The 25464-nt window shown below is 44.9% G+C and overlaps 1 protein-coding gene across 11 annotated transcripts in view; it reads right to left on the bottom strand.

Moving 5' to 3' along the window:
- LOC110503393 (roundabout homolog 1) overlaps nucleotides 1-25464 on the bottom strand; it is a 499811-nt gene that overhangs the window by 29919 nt on the left and 444428 nt on the right. For 7 of the 11 annotated variants that reach the window (XM_090218858.1, XM_090218859.1, XM_090218866.1 and 4 more), the window contains 5 exons: nucleotides 25000-25171; nucleotides 21407-21610; nucleotides 15605-15631; nucleotides 9501-9543; nucleotides 3704-3858 (listed from right to left, as the gene is read on the bottom strand). In XM_090218858.1, coding sequence (XP_090074984.1) covers nucleotides 3704-3858; nucleotides 9501-9543; nucleotides 15605-15631; nucleotides 21407-21610; nucleotides 25000-25171 — 601 coding nt within the window. The remainder of the gene's footprint in view (nucleotides 1-3703; nucleotides 3859-9500; nucleotides 9544-15604; nucleotides 15632-21406; nucleotides 21611-24999; nucleotides 25172-25464) is intronic. The other 4 variants (XM_090218860.1, XM_090218861.1, XM_090218864.1 and 1 more) reach the window with 1 other exon arrangement.

Raw genomic sequence — 25464 nt, 5'->3', positions numbered from 1 at the left:
GAGAAAGGGCCTCTATGTGGTAGATAAAGGGACATTAACTCGTATCCCTCGGCTCCGTCACCTAGCCGCTGATCCTGTTAAACCTTCACAGGGTTTAGGTTGGCCACACAAAGCAGCCAGCACCAGGCATGCTCCTTAACGTCTTATACTGGGGATGAGTGAGAAGTGATTTTAGCATATTACCCCTTCTCAAACAAACTCACACAACGTTAGGGAAATGTAAAACACAGCACGGAATGGATAGTTGGATTAGGTTTTCTCTTGTTGACTGTCATGGATAACTTTAGAAGTTGGGTATGTATTTGATGGGTACAGTGTTTCTTTGTCCTTGAGTAAGATGCTTAACCCAGCGGTAGCACAGCACTTAGTACAACACTACATCTACTACAATAAGAGAGTGGGTAAGATACTTAACCCAGCGGTAGCACAGCACTTAGTACAACACTACATCTACTACAATAAGAGAGTGAGTAAGATGCTTAACCCAGCGGTAGCACAGCACTTAGTACAACACTACATCTACTACAATAAGAGAGTGGGTAAGATACTTAACCCAGCGGTAGCACAGCACTTAGTACAACACTACATCTACTACAATAAGAGAGTGTGTAAGGCTGTTTGAGGAGACGGTTGAAGCCAACAATGTAAATGAATCAATGAGTGGGTAGGCAATACTCCTGTAGTATGTGCCACATGTTCAAACGACTGTCCTGTATACCCACGTCTCTTTTACTTTAGTGCAACTTCTAAGCCTACTGTATGTCAAAGGGAGGTTCAGGCCTGGGGTCGGGTCCAAGGCTTGTAGTTAAGTCCTACCTATGTGTGTGTAACCTCAAATCCCTTGTCCCATACCTCTCCCCTCTCCGACAGCTGTTGGTCCTTTATCTCTGTACAGTGTGGAAACTTTGCTCTTTCGATTGTGTGTGTGTGTGTGTGTGTGTGTGTGTCTGTGTGTGTGTGTGTGTGTGTGTGTGTGTGTGTGTGTGTGTGTGTGTGTGTGTGCCCATCGGACTTCAGAGCCAAACTCACTCTGTATTGTTTATAGAAAGTACTGCTGACTGAGAGGCCACCTGGGTGTGTACCATAACTCCCTCTCTGTCTCCATCACTGTCCATCATCTCGTCTGCTCTCTTTACTTTCCTCCCCACTCCCTCGCTCTTTCTCTCTTCCTTTATCTCTGTTTATGCTACTTATCCTCCCCCATCGTTCTTTTTCCTCCCCCATTCCCTTTCTTTCTATGCACTCTTCCAGGTACCCCCCCTCTCTCCACCCATCTCTCCATCTCTCCATCCAGTGTTGGCTGCAGTCTGCAGTCCTGCCCTGACCTCAACCATTGCTCCACATTTCTTAAATAACTGAGCACTTAGTGGGAATGACATTATTGGCTATAACAACAGTATGGAAATTAGCAGAGCAATTCGATTTGCAGCAGAGTAAACCAATAAGGACCTTCCAGGGCACTCCTTTTATTTCCTGCCTAAAACAACCCTGCTTTAACCTGAAATAAATCAAACACACACACTACTCCTACTCCTAAGCGACATATCCCATGTTTTTCTTCTAGAGACCTCTCAAGGAGAGAGGTATAGAGAGACTCCAGGGAGCTAACCCAGATATGAGATTTCACTTCTCTCTGTTTTCTACCAAAAAGATCCGCTTGTTTTGATGATTCTTATCTATGCTTGGTTTTGAGAGCAGGTGCGTGAGTCATGCAACCTGGATATCTGAGGAGGCACAAAGTCTGTGAGAATGGCTGGGTGGTGGTCCTGAGGGGGCTAGGCCCCATGACCCTGAAATATGTTTATTTGTATGCATATCTAAGCATACCTCTGTCTGTATCCTCCAGGTAGTTCTTTAAAAAAATACATATTATTAAATATGCTTCACTTTATCTCTGCTAGAATCTGGGTAAAATATTTTTCAATATATTTAGTTATTGCTTGCTTTTCTGAAGTCTTCTAACCTTGTTATGAGATTGGGAACCCATCTGGGCTAAAGACAACTTTTAACAAGGCTAGTAGTACTACAAAGAAAAAAACTAACACAAAATAAATTAATAATAATATATACAGTACCAGTCAACATTTTGGACACACTTACTTATTCAGGGTTTTAATTTATTTGTAATATGCTCTACATTGTAGAATAATAGTGAAGACATCAACACTATGAAATAACACATAGAATCAGGTAGTAACCAAAAAATATAGTTGATTTTTCAAAGAAGCCACCGTTTGTCTTGATGACAGCATTGCACTCTTGACATTCTCTCAACCAGCTTCACCTGGAGTGCTTTTACAACAGTCTTGAAGGAGTTCCCACATATACTGAGCACTTGTTGGCTGCTTTTCCTTCACTCTGCGGTCCAAACCATCTCAATTTGGTTGAGGTTAGGTGATTGTGGAGGTCAGGTCATCTGATGCAGTATTCCATCACTCTCCTTCTTGGTCAAATAGCAATTACACAGCCCGGAGGTGTGCTGGGTCATTGTCCTGTTGAAAAACAAATGACAGTCCCAATAGTCTCAAACCAGATGGGATGGCGTATTTCCACAGAATGCTGTGGTAGCCATGCTGATTAAGTGTGCCTTGAATTTGAAATAAATGACAGACAGTGTCACCAGCAAAGCACCATCAAACCTTCTCCTCCATGCTGAGTTCATCTATTCACCTACTCTGCGTCTCACAAAGACACAACGGTTGGAACCAAAAATCACAAATTTGGACTCCAGACCAAAGGACCGAGTTCCACTGGTCTAATATCCATTGCTTGTGTTTCTTGACCCAAGAAAGTCTCTTCTTCTTATTGGTCTCTTTCAGTACTGTTTTTTTGCAGACATTTGACCATGAAGGCCTGATTCAAGCAGTCTCCTCTGGACAGTTGATGTTGAGATGTGTCTGTTACTTGAATTCTGTGAAGCATTTATTTGGGCTGCAATTTCTGAGGTTGGTACCTCTAATGGTCTTCCAATCCGGTCCACATGAGAGCCAGTTTCATCATAGCGCTCAATGGTTTTTGCGACAGCACTTGAAGAAACTTCAAAAGTTCTTGAAGTTTCCGGATTGACTGACTTTCATGTCTTAAAGCAATGATGGACTGTTTCTCTTTGCCTATTTGAGCTGTTCTTGCCATATTATGGACTTGGTCTTTTACCAAATAGGGTCATCTTCTGTATACCAGCCATACCTTGTCACAACACAACTGATTGGCTCAAACGCATTAAGAAGGAAAAAAATTGCATAAATTAACTTTAAACAAGACACACCTGTTAAATTAAATGCATTCCAGGTGACTACCCCGTGAAGCTGGTTGAGAGAATTCCAAGAGTGTGCAAAGCTGTCATCAAGGCAAAGGGTGGCTACTTCGAAGAGTTTCAAATATATAATATATTTTGATTTGTTTAACACTTTATTGGTTATTGCATGATTCCATATGTGTTATTTCATAGTTTTGATGTCTTCACTATTAGTCTACAATGTAGAATATAGTAAAAATAAAGAAAAACCCTTGAATAAGTAAGTGTGTCCAAACTTTTTACTGGCATTATTATTATTATTACTATTATAAAAAAAATAACATGACAAACCTGAGGCGGCATGTGCCCCCTGTGCCCCCTATGGGCATGATGCCTCAGAGTTATTTTGATAACTGTTTTAGTCCAGTTTATGTTTGGGTGTGTTATTCCAGTGCGTAGCGTACTCACCTGGGCGGCTGTATGTAGCCAGGTTGCTGTCACTGTTGCCCTGTCCTGCGGTGCAGCAGTTCATGCTACAGTCATTGTGATTGGAGCAGGAGTTGGGCCAGGTATCAGCCAACCAGGGCTGGGTAGCAGACTCCCCAATGTTCAGCAAACCTGGCCTGGAAGGATGGGGCACATAACAGTCAACACTGACTAACAATGGAACATGCTGCCCCACTGTAACACAGGTTTTAGGCAGATCGATGGGGATTCAGTCAATACTAAATTATTATTTTGAAATTGTCACACTTCCCTATGGCTAGGTCCTAGGCTGTTGTTTTACAGAAAATATCACTCCCTCTCCTTCTCTCTCTCTCTCTCTCTCTCTCACCTTTCTCTCCCTGCTCCATTGGCCTTGGATGCGTATTAGAGGAGAGCTCAGCTAAATAGATTATGTGCGCTTGACTTGTCCATGGCCAATGACACTGTTTCACTGAGCCCTCGTGAGCATTAGCGATCCGCTCGGATTAGAAAGCCAGATAGAATTCACTCCCGGCATGCACCACAAACGCTCCGCCAGTAGATTCCATGGTGTCACAGAACATCTTTATCATCCTTTAAAGTTTAGTATAAATACACAACTACAGTCAAGGACTGAAAGTACTGAACAGAACGGAGATCAAAGGAGGTCATGGACATCTCAACTTTCCCACTACATGCTTCAGAAGAGGAGTACAGTAGGATATCCATCTCCTGTCCTGGTTTCTATCTCCTTTACACCGTCTGAACAGACTACCATCTCACTACTGTCTGAACAGACTACCATCTCACTACTGTCTGAACAGACTACCATCTCTCTACTGTCTGAACAGACTACCAGCTCTCTGCTGTCTGAACAGACTACCATCTCTCTACTGTCTGAACAGACTACCATCTCACTACTGTCTGAATAGACTACCATCTCTCTACTGTCTGAACAGACTACCATCTCACTACTGTCTGAACAGACTACCAACTCTCTACTGTCTGAACAGACTACCAGCTCTCTGCTCGTTAGGGCTGTCCCCGACAAAAAAAAATCTTTGGCGATCGAAAGTCGTCTCTTCTTTCGACCAATCGATTGCTTAAATTTTTTAAATGTGTAATTTTCCATATATAGACACACCCTATGGGTTTTAATAAAATTAACTATATGCATTGAGCTTGTCTGATGCTTTAAGCTTACGGTTTGATGCCTCAAGAGGGCACCAGAGATGTAGATAACCAGACAAAAAAACTTAACCTGACCCAACTATTCTCCTCCAACTCCGGCTGGCTTTCACAGATTCTGCAAAATCAAATCAAATCAAATTGTATTGGTCACATACACATGGTTAGCAGATGTTATTGCGAGTGTAGCAAAATGCTTGCGTTTCTAGTTCTGACAGTGCAGTAATATCTAACAAGTAATCTAACAATTCTACAACAACTCCCTAATACACACAAATCTAAAGGGATGGAATAAGAATATGTACATATAAATATATGGATGAGCGATGTCCGAGCAGTATAGGCAAGGTGCAAAAGATGGTATAAAAATACAGTATAGACAGTGGGGAGAACAAGTATTTGATACACTGCCGATTTTGCAGGTTTTTCTACTTACAAAGCCTGTAGAGGTCTGTAATTTTTATCATAGGTACACTTCAACTGTGAGAGACGGAATCTAAAAGAAAAATCCAAAAATCATATTGTATGATTTTTAAGTAATTAATTTGCATTTTATTGCATGACATAAGTATTTGATCACCTACCAACCAGTAAGAATTCCAGCTCTCACAGACCTGTTAGTATTTCTTTAAGAAGCCCTCTGGTTCTCCACTCATTACCTGTATTAACTGCACCTGTTTGAACTCTTTACCTGTATAAAAAACACCTGTCCACACACTCAATAAAGAAGACTCTAACCTCTCCACAATGGCCAAGACCAGAGAGCTGTGTGAGGACATCAGGGGGAAAATTGTAGACCTGGGATGGGCCACAGGACAATAGGCAAAGCATGGAGGTGGAAACATCATTCTTTGGGGATGCTTTTCTGCAAAGGGGACTGGACGACTGCACCCTATTGAGGGGAGGATGTATGGGGCCATGTATCGCAAATTCTTGGCCAACAACCTCCTTCCCTCAGTAAGAGCATTGAAGATGGGTCGTGGCTGGGTCTTCCAGCATGATAACAACCTGAAACACACAGCCAGAGCAACTAAGGAGTGGCTCCGTAAGAAGCATCTCAAGGTCCTGGAGTGGCCTAGCCAGTCTCCAGACCTGTACCCAATAGAAAATCTTTGGAGGGAGCTGAAAGTCCGTATTGCCCAGCGACAGCCCCGAAACCTGAAGGATCTGGAGACGGTCTGTATGGAGGAGTGGGCCAAAATCCCTGCTGCAGTGTGTGCAAACCTGGTCAAGAACTACAGCAAACGTATGATCTCTGTAATTGCAAACAAAGGTTTCTGTACCAAATATTAAGTTCTGCATTTCTGATGTATCAAATACTTATGTCATGCAATAAAATGCTAATTAATTACTTAAAAATCATACAATATGATTTTCTGGATTTTTGTTTTAGTGTACCTATGATAAAAAATTACAGACCCCTACATGCTTTGTAAGTAGGAAAACCTGCAAAATCGGCAGTGTATCAAATACTTGTTCTCCTCACTGTACTATGAGATGAGTAATGGAAGATATGTAAACATTATTAAAGTTGCATTTTTAAAGTGACTAGTAATCTATTTATTAAAATAGCCAAGGATTTCAAGTCTGCATGTAGGCAGCAGCCTCTCTGTGTTAGTGACGGCTGTTTAACAGTCTGATGGCCTTGAAATAGAAGCAAATTTTCAGTCTCTACATTTGAACCAATCTGCGTGCCAGGTATGGTCTTCGCATGCACATTTTTATGAAACAGTTTAATTTAATTTAGAATAACGTCTTCATATCTCAAAATTACTGTCATGTGGTTAATAAATATTATATCTACATGTAAATGAAAATGACACAAACCTAAAAAGTATCTTCTATTGCCAACTATATAAAATCATTGCAGCCTGCACTGCAGGTAGAAAATATCCTGATAAAAAGAAATATCCTATGAATCATATTGGCTACACATGGCCTGCCTGCAACAAACTTGAAACATTATATCAACTTTGGGTCCAGCCCGAAGATTGTGCAAGCAAACTTGCAACATTGTATAAAAAATTCTGGGCTCTCAGAGTTTCCCTGTCAGTGAGCTTGGGACAGACACAGCTGTAGGCTATTTGCACGCAAGGGATGAGAAGCAGTGCTTGACTTGGGCAGGATCTCACCAGAGCTAAATTCCAGCACCTCAAATGTTCTACTGCTTGGGCTCCTGTTCTTCTCATAGAATATTAGCTCAAAAGTATTGTGGAGCTCCTGGACCTAAACATAAACAGTACCAACACCCAAAATGAGTACTGGAACCTATTTCAGTCCAAGTCAAGATAAGAAGCCTATTTAATGACATTTCCACTGGATCAGAGTATGACATTTTTCCCTTTCACGCTGAGTGGTTATCGAAACGGAGAGATAGAAAGATTTTTCAAATACATCGAGGAACTATTGTAATTCTCAATTTATGTAAAAATAGACTTTGTTTGCTTGCTGTTTCAGGTGAAGAAAACATAACTTTGTGCAAAGCTGCCATCAAGGCAAAGGGTGGCTACTTTAAAGAATCTCAAATATAAAATATATTGTGATTTGTTTAACACTTTTTTGGTTACTTCATGGTTCCATATGTGTTATTTCATTGTTTTGATGTCTTCACTATTATTCTACAACATAGAAAATAGTACAAATAAAGAAAAACCCTTTTGACCGGTAGTGTATATATATTTGCGCACACACACACACACACACACACACACACACACACACACACACATACATACATACATACATACACTGTATATACATACATACATACATACATGCAAACATGCAAACAATCAGCCTAGCTAAAACAACAGCCTAACGACCAAACAATCAAACAATCGACCAGTCGACTAATTGGGGTCAGCCCTACTTCTCGTCCACACTTCCACATCATGAACCCAGGGCTGACATTTTACATTTGAAGCAGCCGCACTAAAAGGCCTTATAATTCTCATGAAATGGGGTGATTTATTAGAGCCCAAAGGCTATACTAGCACAACATCACAAAAGCCTTTACCTGTTATTTCTCTCCCATCACTACCACTGGAACAATCACACTTGTCAGACATTCGCATTGTGCTGAGTTTTTTTCCCCATTTCCTATTCAGATGACTTAGTCTCCGCTTACGGTCTCCACATTCATTTTGAGTAGTGAACACATTTGTCTTAGAGAGACAAATACAATCTCAAAATGGCTCCTCAATCATCTGAGTGGTTCAGTGGAGATATGTAGAGAATGGACATTGTCGTTGAGCAGAGCTCCCATGTTCAGGCTGTAGACCTGACTCAATCACAGAGCAGGGTAATAAGATAATTGTATAGATAGACACATAACGGCTATAGAACAATGGGCAACCATAGAGATACCTTTAGCACAAAGAGGGGACAATACCAAAACACTGCTTTAATTCAAACAAGTCTGAAGATACACTGCCATCAACGTGGGTTCTACATGATTGAGGAGACTATAACATTAGTGTCTGAATGTATGAGTGTCTCAGTACGCGTGACTAGTAGGTAGTCTGGAAAACAACACATAGGCTACTGGTAACTGTCACACCCTCTCCTGTATCAATCCTCCCATCTATTTACATAGGGCCCTCCATTCTAAAGAGTAGGGTGTGTGCAAACTCAACTATCGTCATCTCTGTGTATGTTAGAAATGATGCTATGGCACAGCCTTGTGGCCAGACATGGTGCTCTTCTCTGTGGGATGAGGAGGATAGGGGTTTGGGCAAATGAGAAAATCATTTATTCCTGCTGGTATCAAAGTGCTTTCTGCACCTCCTTCCCGTCTCCTCCGCTCCCATCCTCTATTCTCTTCTCCCTCCCCTCTTCTCCCCTCTGCTCTCCTCCCTTCTTTTCCACCCCCTCCCTCTCCTCTCCTCCTCTCCCCTCTGCTCCTCTCCCTCCCTTCTGCTCTCCTCCCTTCTTTTCCTCCACCTCTCTCTCCTCTCCTCCTCTCCCCTCTGCTCCTCTCCCTCCCCTCTGCTCTCCTCCCTTCTTTTCCAACCCTCTCCTCTCGTCCTCTCCCCTCTGCTCTTCTCCCTCCCTCTCCTCTCCTCCTTTCCCCTCTGCTCCTCTCCCTCCCCTCTGCTCTCCTCCCTTCTTTTCCTCCCCCTCTCTCTCCTCTCCTCCTCTTCCCTCTGCTCCTCTCCCTCCCCTCTGCTCTCCTCCCTTCTTTTCCAACCCTCTCCCCTCTGCTCTTCTCCCTCCCCTCTGCTCTCCTCCCTTCTTTTCCTTCCCCTCCCTCCCACTCTCTCCCTCCCTACTCTCTTTCCCTTCCCTCCCCTTTCCTCTCCTTCCCATTTCCTTCCTTCTTTCCCTCCCTTCTCCTCTTCTCCCTTCACTTCCCCTCTCCTCTCCTCTCCACCTCTGCCTGTGCTGTAAGCTTTATGAAGTAAAAGCCTTCCCCCTAGTGCCCTTCAGAGGAAGGTACACCTTTCCTCACATTCTACCATGTACCCACTCCTCACCAAATGTCCATCTGTCTCTTGGAATATGATACTATGATCCATATATTATGTTATTTTATTTGATGTCTCATATTCATACAGAAGAGCTTAATATACATGTAGATAACACCCCTCTCATAGTAGACATGTATTCTTACCTTCCAGCACTGCTGACAGCCTCTCCCCCTCTCTGGTACGCCACTGAGAACAGAGAACAGGTACAGACATGAACACCATTATCACAATCGTCATCAGAGTAACAGGCTTATCAAAACACAATAACATGGACTGTGGAGTGTGTTTGGCTCTCCTGTAAGCCTGTGTTTGTATGTGTGCGGTGTGTGGTATTATTGATAGTGTGCGTGCATGTTTACGCATGTATGTGTGTGTGTACTACACCCTGTGTGTAGATCGATGGAGACTGAGTCACTGTGTGTGTGTGTGTGTGTGTGTGTGTGTGTGTGTGTGTGTGTGTGTGTGTGTGTGTGTGTGTGTGTGTGTGTGTGCGTGTGCGTGTGTGTGTGTGTGTGTGTGTGTGTGTGTGTGTGTGAAAGGCTTAGGGGGCTGCACAGTGCTTTGGTCTCCTGCCATGGCTGGCGTGTGTTTGAAGCGCAGCACGCTGGAAGTTGGACTCTTTCAAGGAGCTTTAAGCTGCAGGTGTGAAGGAGAGATAAACTCCAACTTTAATTACAATCTCTTCTCTGAGGAAGGGGTGGGAGGGTTTTTGGGCTGGCTGGCTGGCTGGCTGGCTGAGTACAGTAGTACAGTACTTTGTCTTTCTATCACTGGGACCTCAGGACATACATGGCTCACTAAGATTAATTTGTGAGTTTATACTCCCATCAAAACATGACAGATGGAGTTTTTTTAAACTCTGAATTACTTTGGTCATGGTTTTGTGAAGACTCATAACTTCATGGGTGAGGAAATACAGCGCTTTTATACTGAGAGAATGTTTTGCAATGTTAGGTGTGTTGTTTTGTCCTCTCAAGGTCTGACCCTTTCTCTCGTTCCTCAGATCCGGGGAGGAAAGCTGATGATAACCAATGCCAGAAAAGGCGACGCTGGGAAGTATGTGTGTGTCGGGACCAATATGGTTGGAGAGAGGGAGAGTGTGATCGCTGAGCTCACTGTGCTCGGTAAGTAACCTTCCCCACAGTCTCTGCCTCTCGCTCTCTCGCTCTCTCTCGCAGTGCATGCTGGGAGTTTTTGGGAGTTTGAGTGTTTGGTGTGGTGCGCTCTGTCCTAACCTTTTTCTGGATTCTGTCTTGGTCTTTTCTTTAAATTTTTATTTTCTATAGTGGAGGGTTAATGCACTATTTGTTTCAGCGGTATCCACAGATTTTTTCAAAATTAGGGTGGAAGAGGACAGTTAGTTTCCTGGGGTTTGGAAGGTGTGGTGTGCGCGATGGATTCTCAGCCTAGCGCGGAGTAGATGCTGTCATTACAGCATGAATTCAGGTGTGTTCCTGAGAATGGAGTTAAGGTGGAGGAGGTTCTGTTCGCAGTCGGTGAACAGGTAGGAGCTGAATTTATACATTCTGCTTGTGTTCATGAAAAGACATTGGGTTGGTAGGCCAATTGCTAGTAAAATACTTGTAAGGGTTGTGTTGGTGTCAATTTCGCCTCTTTCTACCCCTTTGACAAGGGTGGTAGTTGCAAATGTGCCTCAGTTTATTACGGATGATCAAATCAGGAAAGAGCTGAGTCGTTTTGGTAAGTTTGCTAGCAGTTTTCGTGTACTGTCGGCAGGTTTTCAGGCGGAAGCTCTTACGCATGTTGTTTCGTTCCGGAGGCAAGTGTTTATGTTTCTGAATAACAATGAGCAACAGCTAAATGTGCATTTTAAAGTCAGGCATGGGGAGGGGCTCTACGCAGGGTTTGCCAGCACAGATAGTCTACGGTGCTTTGAGTGTGGGGATTTGGGGCATAAGAGCTTTGCGTGCCCACATAAGGTCATAGACAAGGTGAGGGTACAAGCGCCAGTGGGGGAAATCGAGGTCAACGTGCAAGGGGCAATGAGACACAGACTCAGAGGCTGGGCCTAGTCATGCCAGGGATGATGGTGTAGATGAGCCTGGGCCTAGTCATGCCAGAGATGGTCGGGTAGCTGAGGCTGGGCCTAGTCATGCTATGGATGGTGGTGTAGATGAGGCTGGGACAATTCAGGCTAGAGATGGTGGTGTAGATGAGGCTGGGTCTAGTCATGTTATGGGTGGGGGTGTAGATGAGGCTGGGCCTAGTCAGGCTACAGATGGTGGTGTAGATGAAGCTGGGTCTAGTCAGGTTATGCTAGTGGATGAGGAGAGTATAGTGGGGAAGTGTAAGAGACTGGGGGGAGGAGGAGGGTGTCAAGCAGAAAGGAAAAATGGGGAGAAAAAATAAGTTGGGAGGGGAGGGGCTGGTGTGGTCAAAGTCACCAAGGAACCTTTGCCTGATACTGGGGGGAGGCCCTGACCAGAGAGGAAGGGCAGGTGGTCAGGATGGGAGATGGAGATGAGGAGGAAAGTGAGTCTGAGGAAGAGGATGATGAGGAGGCCTTTTTTTCAGACTCCTCTTCAATGGGCCCGGAGCTGACAGCCAGTCAAGCAGAAGGGTCAAAGTACACATTGAGGGAACTGACAAGGTTCCTGAATGAGACCAAGGGGAAAAAAGTTAATCTTGAGGCTTTTTTTTCTGATCCTAGAAAGTTTGTAAGATCAGTACAACATGCTATGAAAAATTAGGGGAATGGTGTCCTCTCACCCAAGAAATGGTTTAGGTTGGAAGTGGGTCACAACTGTGCGTGAAGGTCAACCTTCAGACACTGTGTAGATATATTGTTCCTTCCTGGCACTGAGGCTTTTTGAGCTTTGCTATTGGTCTCTTTCTTTGCTGGCTTTTCTCCCACTTCTTATGGAGACTCTTTGGGTAGGCTCGCTCAATATAAATGTCGCCAGAGATGCGGGAAAGACAAGTGTGTTGGGTGAATATGTAAAACCAAAAAAAGTACAGGTGTTGTTTCTGCAGGAGACGCATAGTGATGTGGTGAATGAAGTCGATTTGGGGCTCTGGTGGAAAGGAGCAAGTGTGTTGAATTTGAAATGGGACAAATTCTAGTGCAGGGGTGGCAGTCCTTTTTGTACCGGGTCTGTCTGTAAAAATTTGCTGTGTAGGTGTGTAGGGGTAGGCTGCTTGTTGTAAAAGCAGAAATTAACAACATGGGTTTTGTCTTTATAAATATGTATGCACCTAACACAGGGAGAGAGAAGGGGGTTCTATTTGGGTCTTAGACAGGAACTCTCACAGATAGCGCCTGAGGAGACGCTGGTGGTCGGCGAGGACTGGAACTGTACAATGGATTTTACGAAAGACAGAAATGGGGAAGAGCCTCATTCAGTGTCAGTGGGAGTGTTACGGGACATCATTAATCAGTTCAACCTAGTGGATGTTTGGAGAACTAAACATCCCAACACAAGACAGTATACATTTTTACGTGTCCAGGAATCAGAGCAATGGGCTGTTGGTACCATTCTCTCGGTGGGGTTTTTGGATCATCACATAACCATGGCTCAGCTGTCTATTTCACCAGGGCCTCGGCAAGCATCCTATTGGAAGTTTAATGTGAAGCTCTTACTAGATGCTACTTTGTGCTCAGGTTTCCAGACTTTTTGGGAAAGGTGGGGGCAGCGAAGAGAGGATTATGAGTCTCTCAGTCAATGGTAGGGGGGAAAGTCCAAACAGTTTACAGCTCTCTTAGAGGCTAGGAGAGAATTGGGGGAACTAGAGCATTGTATCAGTGATGTGGAGGTAGAGCTGGTGGGGCAAGGCAATGTAGGCCTCCAGACTAATTTAGCTGAATTACGTAGGGACCTGGGCAGGTTTTTCCCAGATTTGTATTTTTTACCTTTATTTAACTAAGCAAGTCAGTTGAGAACAAATTCATATTTTCAATGACGGCCTAGGAACACTGGGTTAACTGCCTGAAAGACAGAGTGGTGAAGACAACTTGTTCTTAATCAGGGACATGCTGGACTTGTCAAGAGGTTCTAATGTGAACTTTGGACTGGTCTCTTTAGATCAAGAGAAGGCTTTTGATAGAGTGGACCATGAGTATCTGTTTAATGTGATTTCTGGTGTGGGTTTGGGGAAAAGTTTTTTACTTTGTGAAGATGTTGTATGCTGGGGCGTCATGTATGGTCAAGTTGGGAGGGGGGCTCAGTAGGCCAGTCTCGGGGCAGTTATATACACAAGCCATTGAGCCTTTTTTTGGCCTGCTAGGCAGGAGACTGCAGGGAGTGTGCTGGACCGGTATGGGTGTGGTGACAGGCATAGCAGTGTCAGCGTATGCAGATTAAGTTTCTGTGGTGGTCAGGGATGGAGCCTGGGCAGTGGGTGTGGGAGGAGCCTATCTTCCACAGTCCAGCCATTCATTTGAGATCGGTTCAGTCGGCCAACCTGCAGAGGCAGCTGATGGCAGCGGGTTTACAAAGGCTGGGTGACCTGCGACTGCTGAGAGAGGAGGGGTGGAGAACCCCGGAAGTCCTGGCACATCAAACAGGAATAATGTCTCTTAGGCTGCTGGAGAGATTCCTGGAGGAGGTCCAGGAGGCACTGTGTGAGCCGGTAAGGGGGTGTTTGAGCGACCAAAGAGGGAGGGGCCACCAATATTTCCGCCACTGCAGGTGACGGCAGAGACTGGAGACTGGCAAGGGGGTCTGGAGGACTTGTTCGATTTTAACACTCCGAGCCTGGGGAAGTTTGAGGGGGTGGGATTTAAAGTCCTCTACAACCTCTGCATTAAACATTAGGAGCCTAACAGGAGTGAAGGCACATCAGTGGCAGGGGGTATGTGGGGCGGAGAGTATGGTGGGTTGGGGAAGATGTTTTGGAAATGTGTTTGTAGAAGTGGTGAGGTTTTTTGGATATTGTGATGTGTGTTTTTGCATCATGGGGTACAGGGAAAGGTGAGTATGGTACATGTATGCTGTACAGGATATATTTTGGTGTTTTATTTTAAGGCGGGATGAGATTTTAATGAAATTAGAATGTTTCATTAAAGAAAGACAAAAAGTCTCTCACTCTCTCTCTCGCTCTCCCCCTCCTGTTGAGAGAGAGAAAGTCTACATTTGGCATCTGTATATAGGGCATTCAGGAATTCCACAACAAAAACCATGTAGTGCCTCTCAAATCTGCATCTATTGGAAGATTAGCACTGACAACATCCTGCCTTTTCCTTCCGCGTCATGGCAGCTTCTAGGATTGTAAACTTCAACAAGCAGAAACTCTAACCTCAAGCATTAAGGAACTGGCCCAAAACTAACCAGCTGACTCAATAGGTTTCACCTGAAAGAGTTCCAGCAGTTCAGAACAGAGGACTGAAACACTCAAACTATTAGACGTGATCCTAGGGCCCGAAGCTGACGAGGAGGAGAAAAACAACACGCAGTTTAGATACAGCCTCTGCTCTGCACAGATGGGATTAGTCACCATAACCACAAGCCTCACATAACTCCCCCTCTCTCTCTCTTCTTCTCTCTCTTCTCTCCTCTCACTCTCTTTTGCTCTCTCTCTGATTTACAAGGATGAGCACAGGTGTTGTGACACAAGTGCCAACTACACATGCATCTCGGCGGGAGAGAGAGATAGAAAGAGAGAGAGAGTGAATGAGTGAGAAGAGAGATAGAAAGAGAGGGAGAGCGAGATAGAGAATAGAGAAAGAGAGAGAGATAAACACACAGAAAGAGAGAGAGAGAGAGAGAGAGAGAGAGAGAGAGAGAGAAAGAGAGTGCTCTGTTATGTCCGTGTCAGTCCAGTTCACATCGACCCTCAGTCGCTCCTTTCTCCCTGTCCACAGCTCTGTCTAATCGGTCCGTGTGACTGGAGAAGTGTCATCATCCTAAATGCCATCAGAGGCAGAGAGGCGGGCAGCAGCAGCCCTTTGATCAAGTCCCCGCCAGTTGTAACAGTTTCTTAGTAGCGTGGATGGCACGGCTCGCTCCTCTTTAAGTGCTTACCTCTGAACGCACTGCCTGCACCAGTTGGTAAAACATCTCTGTTATAGTTCTTTAAACCTGACACCACACTGCTCCCTTTCTTGTGGCTTAGTATTTTTAACTAAAGAGTGTCTCTTCCGACTGACTGAGCAGAATGACTGCTAGAGCTGTTCAGGACATCACTGTGTGACTCAGTGTGTGCAGTCTTGTATTGAAAGGCAGACTGTTATGAGATTTTATAGAGAAGGTGCTATGAAATTAAATCAAGAGTTATCAGGAGTGTTTACCTGTAGGAGTGAAGGTAAAGGATGGCACTGTAGGTTGAAGCAGAGGCCCAAGAAAGAGGAAAGAGAGACAAAAACACCATTAATATAAAATAGCAACATGTATATTCCTCTTGAATCAAATGAGATACACACAACAGGGTTCTCTTCATTGTGTTTGTAACATCAAAACTAACTTGAAGGAGACAAACCTTAACTTTGCTGGAGTATTGAAACACATCATCCTGAGATGTTTTGAAACATGACATGGTGTGTTGTAACATTACTTGTGCAACATCTTGCCAGGGACTAAGAGCTCTACTGGAAAAGGTTGAAAACACTATTTTGGTGATTCAAGTCTTGTTTAGCGCAGGATTAGTTACCTTCTCTTTTGGTGCCATTTCCTCTCTCTAAATCTTCTAACACCACTACAATGTTTCAAATCCTGACTAGTACAGAATTAGATCTGAGTATTTTAATGTATCTACGGTATGTATCTGATCATTGGCCAATTTAACCCATTTAACCCATTTAACCCAATCCATCAGCAGTAACTGGCAGCACATATTAAACATGAAACATTTGTGGGAATGGGTTGTCTCACCATTGAACGTAATTTTGCCCGACGGTTTCGATGTCCGTTCATCATGATCCATTACACTTCATATCACAACAAGCTGCTTAATACTCATATGGAAGTGTACCATTCTATCTTCAAACAAGATAGAAGGAGATTGCGAGGAGATTAAAACCCAACTTCAAATTAGTTCAATGACTCAATTTTCTCTATCTTTGTTTATCCTCTTATAAAATGTATTAGGTTGGATTATTATTATTATTTGTATATTTAAAAAATGTCATTCATTTTTATTAAGTACATGTTAGTTGTTGTTTTTGCTGTTGCCAATTTCAATTCACCCCAGAATAATTGAATATCCCTTTGAATATGGTGAAGTTATTAATTATACTATTGATGGTGTATCAACACACCAGTCACTACAAAGTTAAAGGCATCCTTCCTAACTCAGTTGCCGGAGAGTAAGGAAAGATTTCACCATGAGGCCAATGGTGACTTTAAAACAATTACAGAGTTGAATGGCTGTGATAGGAGCAAAATGGGGATGGATCGACAACATTTGAGTTACTCTGACAAGGTAAAAATCTGTCTTTCCACCCCTGAGCAAGGCAGTTAACCCACTGTTCCCAACCTTGGGTTAAATGTAGAAGACATATTTCAGTTGAATGCATTCAATTGTACAACTGACTAGGTATCTCAGAGTGAAAAGAAGGAAGCCTCTACAGAAAAATATTCCAAAACTGGCATCTTGTTAGCATAGAAGGCACTATAGTAAAACTGCAAAAAATTGGCAAAACAAATAACTTTTTGTCCTGAATACAAATTGTTACATTTGGGGCAAATCCAACACAACACATTACTGAGTACCACTCTCCACATAGTGGTGGCTGGATCATGTTATGGGTATGCTTGTAATCGTGGAGGACTGGGGAGTTGTTCAGGATGAAAAATAAATAAATTGGAGATAAGCACAGGCAAAATCCTAGAAGAAATTCTGGTTCAGTCTGCTTTCCACCAGACACTGGGAGATGAATTCACCTTTCAGCAGGATAATAACCTAAAACATAAGGCCAAATCTACACTGGAGTTGCTTACCAAGAAGACTGAATGTTCCTGAGTGACCGAGTTACAGATTTGCCTTAAATCTACTGGTTGTCTAGCAATGATCAACAATCAATTTGACAGAGCTGGAATAATTGTGAAAATAATAAATGGGCAAATATTGCACAATCCAGGTGTGGAAAGCTCTTAGAAACTTACCCAGAAAGACTCACAGCTGTAATCACTGCCAAAGATGCTTCTACAAAGTATTGAGTCAGGGGTGTGAATACTTACTTTTGTAATTAGATATTTCTGCATTTAATTTTCAACAAATTTGCTAAAATGTCTAAAAACATATTTTCACTTTGTCATTATGGGGTTTTGTGTTTAGATGAGTGAGAAATGTTTTAGCCATTTTGAATTCAGGCTGTAACAAAACAACATGTGGAATAGGTATGAAGGGGTATGAATACTTTCTGAAGGCACAGTAGCTATCACTGATGTACAGCGGTCCTCACCTCTTCAGCTCCTTTTATGTATGTAAACACAACCTTTAAAATGTCCCTTTAATGCCACAATTATTTCCTCTTGTTTGGATTCCTGCTCTTTTCCCCTTGAAGCTCAGAGCAGCTGAATAGATTGGTCCGTTTGGAATCTTTTCTCTGTTTGCGTTTCGACTTTGAAGAGGAGAGAGATTGACACTTGGCATGCAAGGTGCTCGTGAGAAATATTAACATGATTGAAATCAATCAAATAACCACAGTGACAAGAGACCGTCACAGACAATTTATTCAGTGGCTGGATGAGACATCTTGGTGGTGTTACTAATGTCACACAGACCCACCAGACCCACGCACACACCCAAGAACAAACACAGGCGCACACGAGCTCGCGCACACGCACACACACACACACACACACACCTATATCTCCTCTTCCAATTCTCCACAACTCCAAATCAACCCACTTCACACTGAGTGCAGCTTGTTGCTTCATGTGGTTGCAATTATCCTCTTCTTCTCTTCTCAAAACATTCTTGGTTACCAGTTCCAACAAAGACCATGGCCTCTTGTGGTTTTAAAGAGCAAAAAGAGGGGGTTGAGAGAGAGAGAGAAAGACATATTTGCCTGCTGTGCCCACATGAGCTCAGAGAGTTACAGAGTTAATGTGAGGAAACACTGATGCACTGCTCGGCTCCTCTGGAAGAAGGAAGGGCTCCTTAAAGGTGTGTGGCGCCAACCTCAGCCTCTACAGTAGCCTCTCTCTCTACCAACCTTAGCCTCTACAGCAGCCTCTCTCTCTACCAACCTCAGCCTCTACAGGAGCCTCTCTCTCTACCAACCTCAGCCTCTACAGCAGCCTCTCTCTCTACCGACCTTAGCCTCTACAGTAGCCTCTCTCTCTACCAACCTCAGCCTCTACAGCAGCCTCTCTCTCTACCGACCTCAGACTCTACAGCAGCCTCTCTCTCTACCAATCTCAGCCTCTACAGTAGCCTCTCTCTCTACCAACCTCAGCCTCTACAGTAGCCTCTCTCTCTACCAACCTCAGCCTCTACAGTAGCCTCTCTCTCTACCAACCTCAGCTTCTACAGTAGCCTTTCTCTCTACCAATCTCAGCCTCTACATTAGCCTCTCTCTCTACCAACCTCAGCCTCTACAGTAGCTTCTCTCTCTCTACCAACCTCAGCCTCTACAGTAGCCTCTCTCTCTACCAACCTCAGCCTCTACAGTAGCCTCTCTCTCTACCAACCTCAGCCTCTACAGTTGCTTCTCTCTCTCTACCAACCTCAGCCTCTACAGTAGCCGCTCTCTCTACCAACCTCAGCCTCTACAGTAGCTTCTCTCTCTCTCTACCAAACTCAGACTCTACAGTAGCCTCTCTCTCTACCAACCTCAGCCTCTACATTAGTCTCTCTCTCTACTAACCTCAGCCTCTACAGTAGCATATCTCTGTGTACCAACCTCAGCCTCTACAGCAGCCTCTCTCTCTCCCAACCTCACCTTCTACAGTAGCCTTTCTCTCTCTCCAAACCTCAGCTTCTACAGTAGCCCCTCTCTCTCTCCCAATCTCAGCCTCTACAGTAGTCTCTCTCTCTCCAGCCTCAGCAGTAGCCTCTCTCTCTCCAGCCTCCGGGCACAGCAGATTACTGTTCTCACCAAATCTTCAGAGGTCCTACTGTGTGGCTACAAGTTCCGCTCTGACTGCCCTTTGATATCAGTGACTTTACACCTGAGTACCCGGCAGCAGATATTCTACAGTAACATAAACTAATGAAAATGCTATTGTTTTCTTTGAAAAAAGGCATCTTTATATTCTAATTCTAACAACCAAAATATTATTTTTGTGAAAGCATATATTGAATATATGTATTACACTGTCAGAACGTTGCAGTCAAAATGCTCATTGGCTGAAACTGATGACCCTTGAGGCCAGACTGTTCTTGTATTAAAAGCCTTGTATGTGGGCATAACATGTGGGCACTGATTTATTTTTAACACACCACACAATCCTTTCCCATGAAGATGACCAACCCTGGGACCTCATCATCTGTCTCACCATAGCAACACAGAGCAGAACTTAATCACACTACTGTAGCACACAATGCAGTCAACATCCAAGATATACACAGAGACCTTATTCCTTATGCAAATCAAGGCCTCTGCTGTAAGTTATGTAAGTCTGTAGAGATACCAAACTCCAGTATGTTCACTATAAACCCATATTAATGTTCAACTATGATAGAGCTCCAAGATATGAACCACCAAGGCCAGAAACAAAGGTTTTCCAATACAAGGGCAGAGTTTCTAGATGAATCCAGGTTTCCATGACTCCCAATAGGCAGAGTATCAGTATGACAGAGGTCGATTCAGACTTAAACCAGTATATTGTCCGTGTCTCTATGTTGAATGGTGTACCTCTCCTGACCCTGGCAGTCAACAGTGTACCTGAGCCCAGCAGAAGGAGGTAGGGGTTTGGGGAGGGTATGGGGCAGGCAGCAGTTGCATCGCCTGCAGACAGCCACATATTAAACCAGGCAGCACAGAAATGTGAGCCTTTATATCCTTAAACTATTGTGGGCAGAGGTTTGGCATGTACTGAACCCTGTCAGGTAAACAGGTAAACCCACTGCAGGTGAGGTAAGCCTTGTCCTCTCCTAGAGAGCACAGAGCATTGGATAGAGAATGAAAAACACAGTGGTATGGTAAGGAATTTCTTGCAAAAGTATGACACAATGTTTCAAACTCTAACAGTCATTTGCATCAAAGGCTTTCACTGAAAACTATTATAAAAGTATACTTCAAGCTTAACACAAGTTTCTCCTTGATTTATGCTCGTCGTAGCAGATTGTTCTGTCTTCCCAGACACATTCCGATGGGAACTGCTGACAGAAACTGGTGGGACCGGAAGATGCACTTCAAAAGAAGAACTACACACACAAAAACACCCTGGCAGGATCAGAGAGAGGGAAATATGAAACAGAATAGAACGACATCACTGCAGGAGACAGGTCCATTTTCACCTGCAGATGTTCAAGGGCTTTTAACTTTCTCAAAGTACTAGGGACTATTTTCAGATGATAGACCTCACCTCAACTCAAATGGCACTGTATGATGCAAGACTTTCATATGAGAGGAGGGATTCCTGAGGGGATGGAGGGGACTGAGGGATTTCTGGGGGGACGGAGGGGATGGAGGGGACTGAGGGATTTCTGGGGGGACGGAGGGGATGGATGGATTGATGGGTGGGACGGAGGGATTGCTGGGGGGACGGAGGAGATGGAGGGGACAGAGGGGATGGATGGATTGATGGGTGGGACGGAGGGATTGCTGGGGAGACGGAGGAGATGGAGGGGAAGGAGGGGATGGATGGATTGATGGGTGGGACGGAGGGATTGCTGGGGAGACGGAGGAGATGGAGGGGAAGGAGGGGATGGATGGATTGCTGGGCGGGACGGAGGGATTGCTGGGGAGACGGAGGGGATGGAGGGCTGCAATTGAGAGCTCAGATGAGTCCCTACATGGATGGAGTACTAGTAGGAATCACACAACGCCCCTTAATCACTGATACAAGACAAGCTATTCTATTCTTCATCCTATTAACTATTCCATTTGGTGTTTGTTAACCTGATCCTAGATCAGTGCTTGAGGACACTTTGAGCACGTGATTCCAGTGTGCTGCCATTAGATGAGGCATGTTGTACTGACCCTTGCGGATGCCTGCGTAGTTAGTGCTGAGGCCACTCCTCTTCTTACGCTGTCGGTAGAGCCAGATACTGAACACCATGAGGATGATCCAACAGGCCGCTCCTATCCCTGCTATGAAGGCCGGCTGCTTCACCACCTCACTGATCTGCTGGGACAGGGTGTTCTCTGGCTCCAACACACCCTCCGTCATACGCCCCGATGAGTCTACGGGGGAGAGAGAGGATGGAATTTGAGAAGGGTGAAATAGAGGTGGAGGATGAGGAAGTGAGAGGTGAGAGGTGAAGTGAGGTGAGGTGAGGTGAGGTGAGGTGAGGAGAGGAGAGGAGAGGAGAGGAGAGGAGAGGAGAGGAGAGGAGAGGAGAGGAGAGGAGAGGAGAGGAGAGGAGAGGAGAGGGGTAGAGAGGATAGGATGGTGGAGGGTGAGGAGGTGAGAGGTGAGAGGGCAGGAATAGGAAAGGGTAAGAGAAAAAAGAGGGGGAGAGAAGGGTGAGGAGAGGGGTACAGGGTGAGGAGAGAGGTACAGTGTGAGGAGAGGGGTACAGGGTGAGGAGAGGGGTACAGGGTGAGGAGAGGGGTACAGGGTGAGGAGAGGGGTACAGGGTGAGGAGAGGGGTACAGAGTGAGGAGAGGGGTACAGGATGAGGAGAGGGGTAAAGGGTGAGGAGTGGGGTACAGGGTGAGGAGAGGGGTACAGTGTGAGGAGAGGGATACAGGGTGAGGAGAGTGGTACAGTGTGAGGAGAGGGGTACAGTGTGAGGAGAGGGGTACAGGGTGAGGAGAGGGGTACAGGGTGAGGAGAGGGGTACAGGGTGAGGAGAGAGGTACAGAGTGAGGAGAGGGGTACAGGGTGAGGAGAGGGGTAAAGGGTGAGGAGAGGGGTACAGGGTGAGGACAGGGGTACAGGGTGAGGAGAGGGGTACATGGTGAGGAGAAGGGTAAAGGGTGAGGAGAGGGGTACAGGGTGAGGAGAGGGGTGCAGGGTGAGGAGAGGGGTACAAGGTGAGGAGATGAGAGGAAGAGGAAAGAGACAGTGATGGAATGGGGATAAAAGGCAGAGAGGGGACAGTAAGAGATGGTGAAGATGCAAAGAATGGATTAGGAGGAATGAAGGGAGACGGTCAGGAATGACAGAGGGCGAGAGCAGGTCGAGTGTCAGAGGCGGAACGTGCACAGGAAAGAACAAGGGAGGAAAGAACAAGGGAGGAAAAGGGGAGGAAATGGGAAGCAGTAAAGAAAGGAGAAAGAGAAGAAAGGGCATGTTATTGTTAACATGATCATTTTAAAATGTTTATTTAACCAGGCAAGTCAGTTAAGAGCAACTTCTTATTTACAATAACAGCCTCCCCCGGCCAAACCCGGACGACGACGCCCTATGGGACTCCCAATCACTGCCGGTTGTGATACACCCTGGGATCAAACCAGGGTCTGCAGTGACACCTCTAGCACTGAGATGCAGTGCCTTAGACCGCTGCAAAACTTCAGAACGAGTGGAAAAGCCTGAAACGGGGAAAGATATGAAGGAGGGGGTAGAAAAAGCTAAATGAAGTCAGCGAAGGGCAGAAATATGAACGTTCTCTTTTCTTCGGACACAAAAGACTTCTTTCCTCTCTGCAGATGAGTGTACGGCTGGGCCTGGGCTGTGGAGCTGCAGAGATGGAGTGGGCTCGTTGCATTATAAAAGGCTTTCAGAACCGAGCCCAGAACGGAGCCCAGTCAACAATAGAAGATGAATAGACAAAAGGTCTCAACCCAGAAGATTTAAACATGATCTATTCGTATCGGAGTTGAACCAGGAAGCACACTACCTGGAATGTTCCACACACCCAGGAAGACTTAAAGAAGTATGACTACACACTGAGCAATTATTACACCGAATGAGGTCACAGTAGTACTAATATAAACATAGTACTAGTCATTAGCACACTATAGCACTTGAATGTAACTTGGGTATGTCTTTCTGTTGCTACTTCTGTACTACTCAAAATGAGCCGTCAGAACAAGTGATCACACTACAAAGGCCTGTTTTCTTCATGTGTCTAGTCTCTCTGTGTTTCTCTCCCATGCCTCACATGAAAGAGTGCTCATTTGTCTCCCCTAAGCAATTTCTTCATGTTCAACTTGGTTTCTAACTTTCTTCATCTCTTTTTTCTCTCTCTCTTGTTTTATGTTGCAACCACTTTAATATTTACAGACTCACTCTGTCAGAGGCAAACGGATCTCCCAAAGATCCTCCCTCCCTCCCTCCCTCCCTCCCTCCCTCCCTCCCTCCCTCCCTCCCTCCCTCCCTCCCTCCCTCCCTCTCCCTCTCCCTCTCCCTCTCCCTCTCGCTCTCCCTCTCTCTCTCTCTCTCTCTCATCTCTCCTCCCCCACTACTATGTGGATTTAATGCCTGTTTCTCTGAGGAGGGAAGCAGAGTACGAATGTGACTAAACAATCCTCAGGGACTTTACAGGTATCTGGGCTGCTGTGCCATGACACAAACAAGCCCAAAGTGTGACAAATGCATTAGGGTGAAGCGCTGGTCCCGCAGGCGCGTTTCTACACTCAACAGGCGCCGATGGAAGTCCTCAAGTGAAAGAAATTGTATCAGTCACAGCTTCCTGCTTCTCCATGCCCATCACAGCCCACTTTAACACACACAGACACACAGCTGCCCGTGTACCAAGCACTCTGCACTGCTGTTTCATGTTGTTATCATTTATTCCTCCTTTACCGTGAGCAGATTTGTGGCAGCTCAGATCTGTGGAGTATTCTAACGTAGGATCTTAAATAGCCTGGGCTATAAGAGGGAAGACTGAATTATATTCATCCCATGTAGCTATAATGGATCCTGTGTAAGGATGTAAAGGCAGGACTGACTGGCGTGCTACATTGGATCTTCCAGCCCCTCCAGTACCGTGATCTTGACAGGCAAGTTAATAAAGGGTTAAATAAAAACATGCCATCTCAAAACACACACTTGTGCTAAAGTTCCTGGTTGATTGCTCTTGTTAAACACTAGAACATTGCCTCCTTGAATGGAGAACAGAACAGAGCAGAGCAGATCACAGCAGGGTGGGGCGGCCAAGCAGGAATCTCATGTAACGTTTCGTCACAATGTCAGTCATGTGAAAACCGTTGAGGCTGTACACTGACAGAGTGGTAAACACGGCATTAACATAGATGATCATTATGAGTGTCACTGTCAGTCATGCTCATCAAGGATTGTATATGAGGGCTGACGTGGATATAATTGGTACGGTAATCAATTACACATCTAACCACTGTTCTGGACAGAACAGGAGAGCAGGCAGGGGCACGAAGGAATGGAACGATGTCATAATACTCCATTCATATGACAACTGAAAACGTGGATTAGTGTGCTCTTCAGACTGAGATTAAAGGGAAGTCAATACTACAAAATGTCCATTGACTATATTCCAGCCGTTGCGGTTGAAGAAGGTGGGGAAGGAATCCACGCTGTACGAAGTTAACAAGTGAGGACACATAGAAGAAGGACATGTCCCTCCTCTTCCTCCTCTTCCACCCGAGGAGGAATAATCATACTTGGAACTCCTGCAGAGAATTGCAGACCAGAGTTCTCCTCCACTCACCTATCTGGAAGAAGGTGACGTCAGACTTGACCCCTTGGCCTGCCCCAGTGCTGGCTGCGACCTCCACACTATAACGGATGCCTGGAGCCAGGATGGGGATCAGCAAGGAGAAGGTAGAGCCGTCCACCGTACGGTTGATATGGTATCTGCTCTCATTCCCCAAACACCAGATCTGACAGGACAGAGGGAGAGAAGACCTTATAACTGTGTTCTGATGGTGGTGTGACAAGTATGTCAAGTTGCTGGTTGATGCTAAAGCAACATTTCAGCATACAGTGCAGATTGAACTATTCCACCCTAGTATTCCACATATAAAAACACTGGGACACATTTTTTCTGTTTTTTGGGGTGTGTTCCACACAGAGTCAGTATTATCTGTGGTAGCCATAACCCCTTGCCTCAGTGAGTGAACCCTAACCCCATGAAAAACAAAGTGTGGATTAGTAATCACCTCCATAATCCTAC

The sequence above is a fragment of the Oncorhynchus mykiss genome, chromosome 24, assembly GCF_057628025.1.
Source record: "Oncorhynchus mykiss isolate SJ-2025 chromosome 24, ASM5762802v1, whole genome shotgun sequence".
Taxonomy (NCBI): Eukaryota; Metazoa; Chordata; class Actinopteri; order Salmoniformes; family Salmonidae; genus Oncorhynchus; species Oncorhynchus mykiss.
This window is presented reverse-complemented; position numbering and strand designations above follow the sequence as displayed.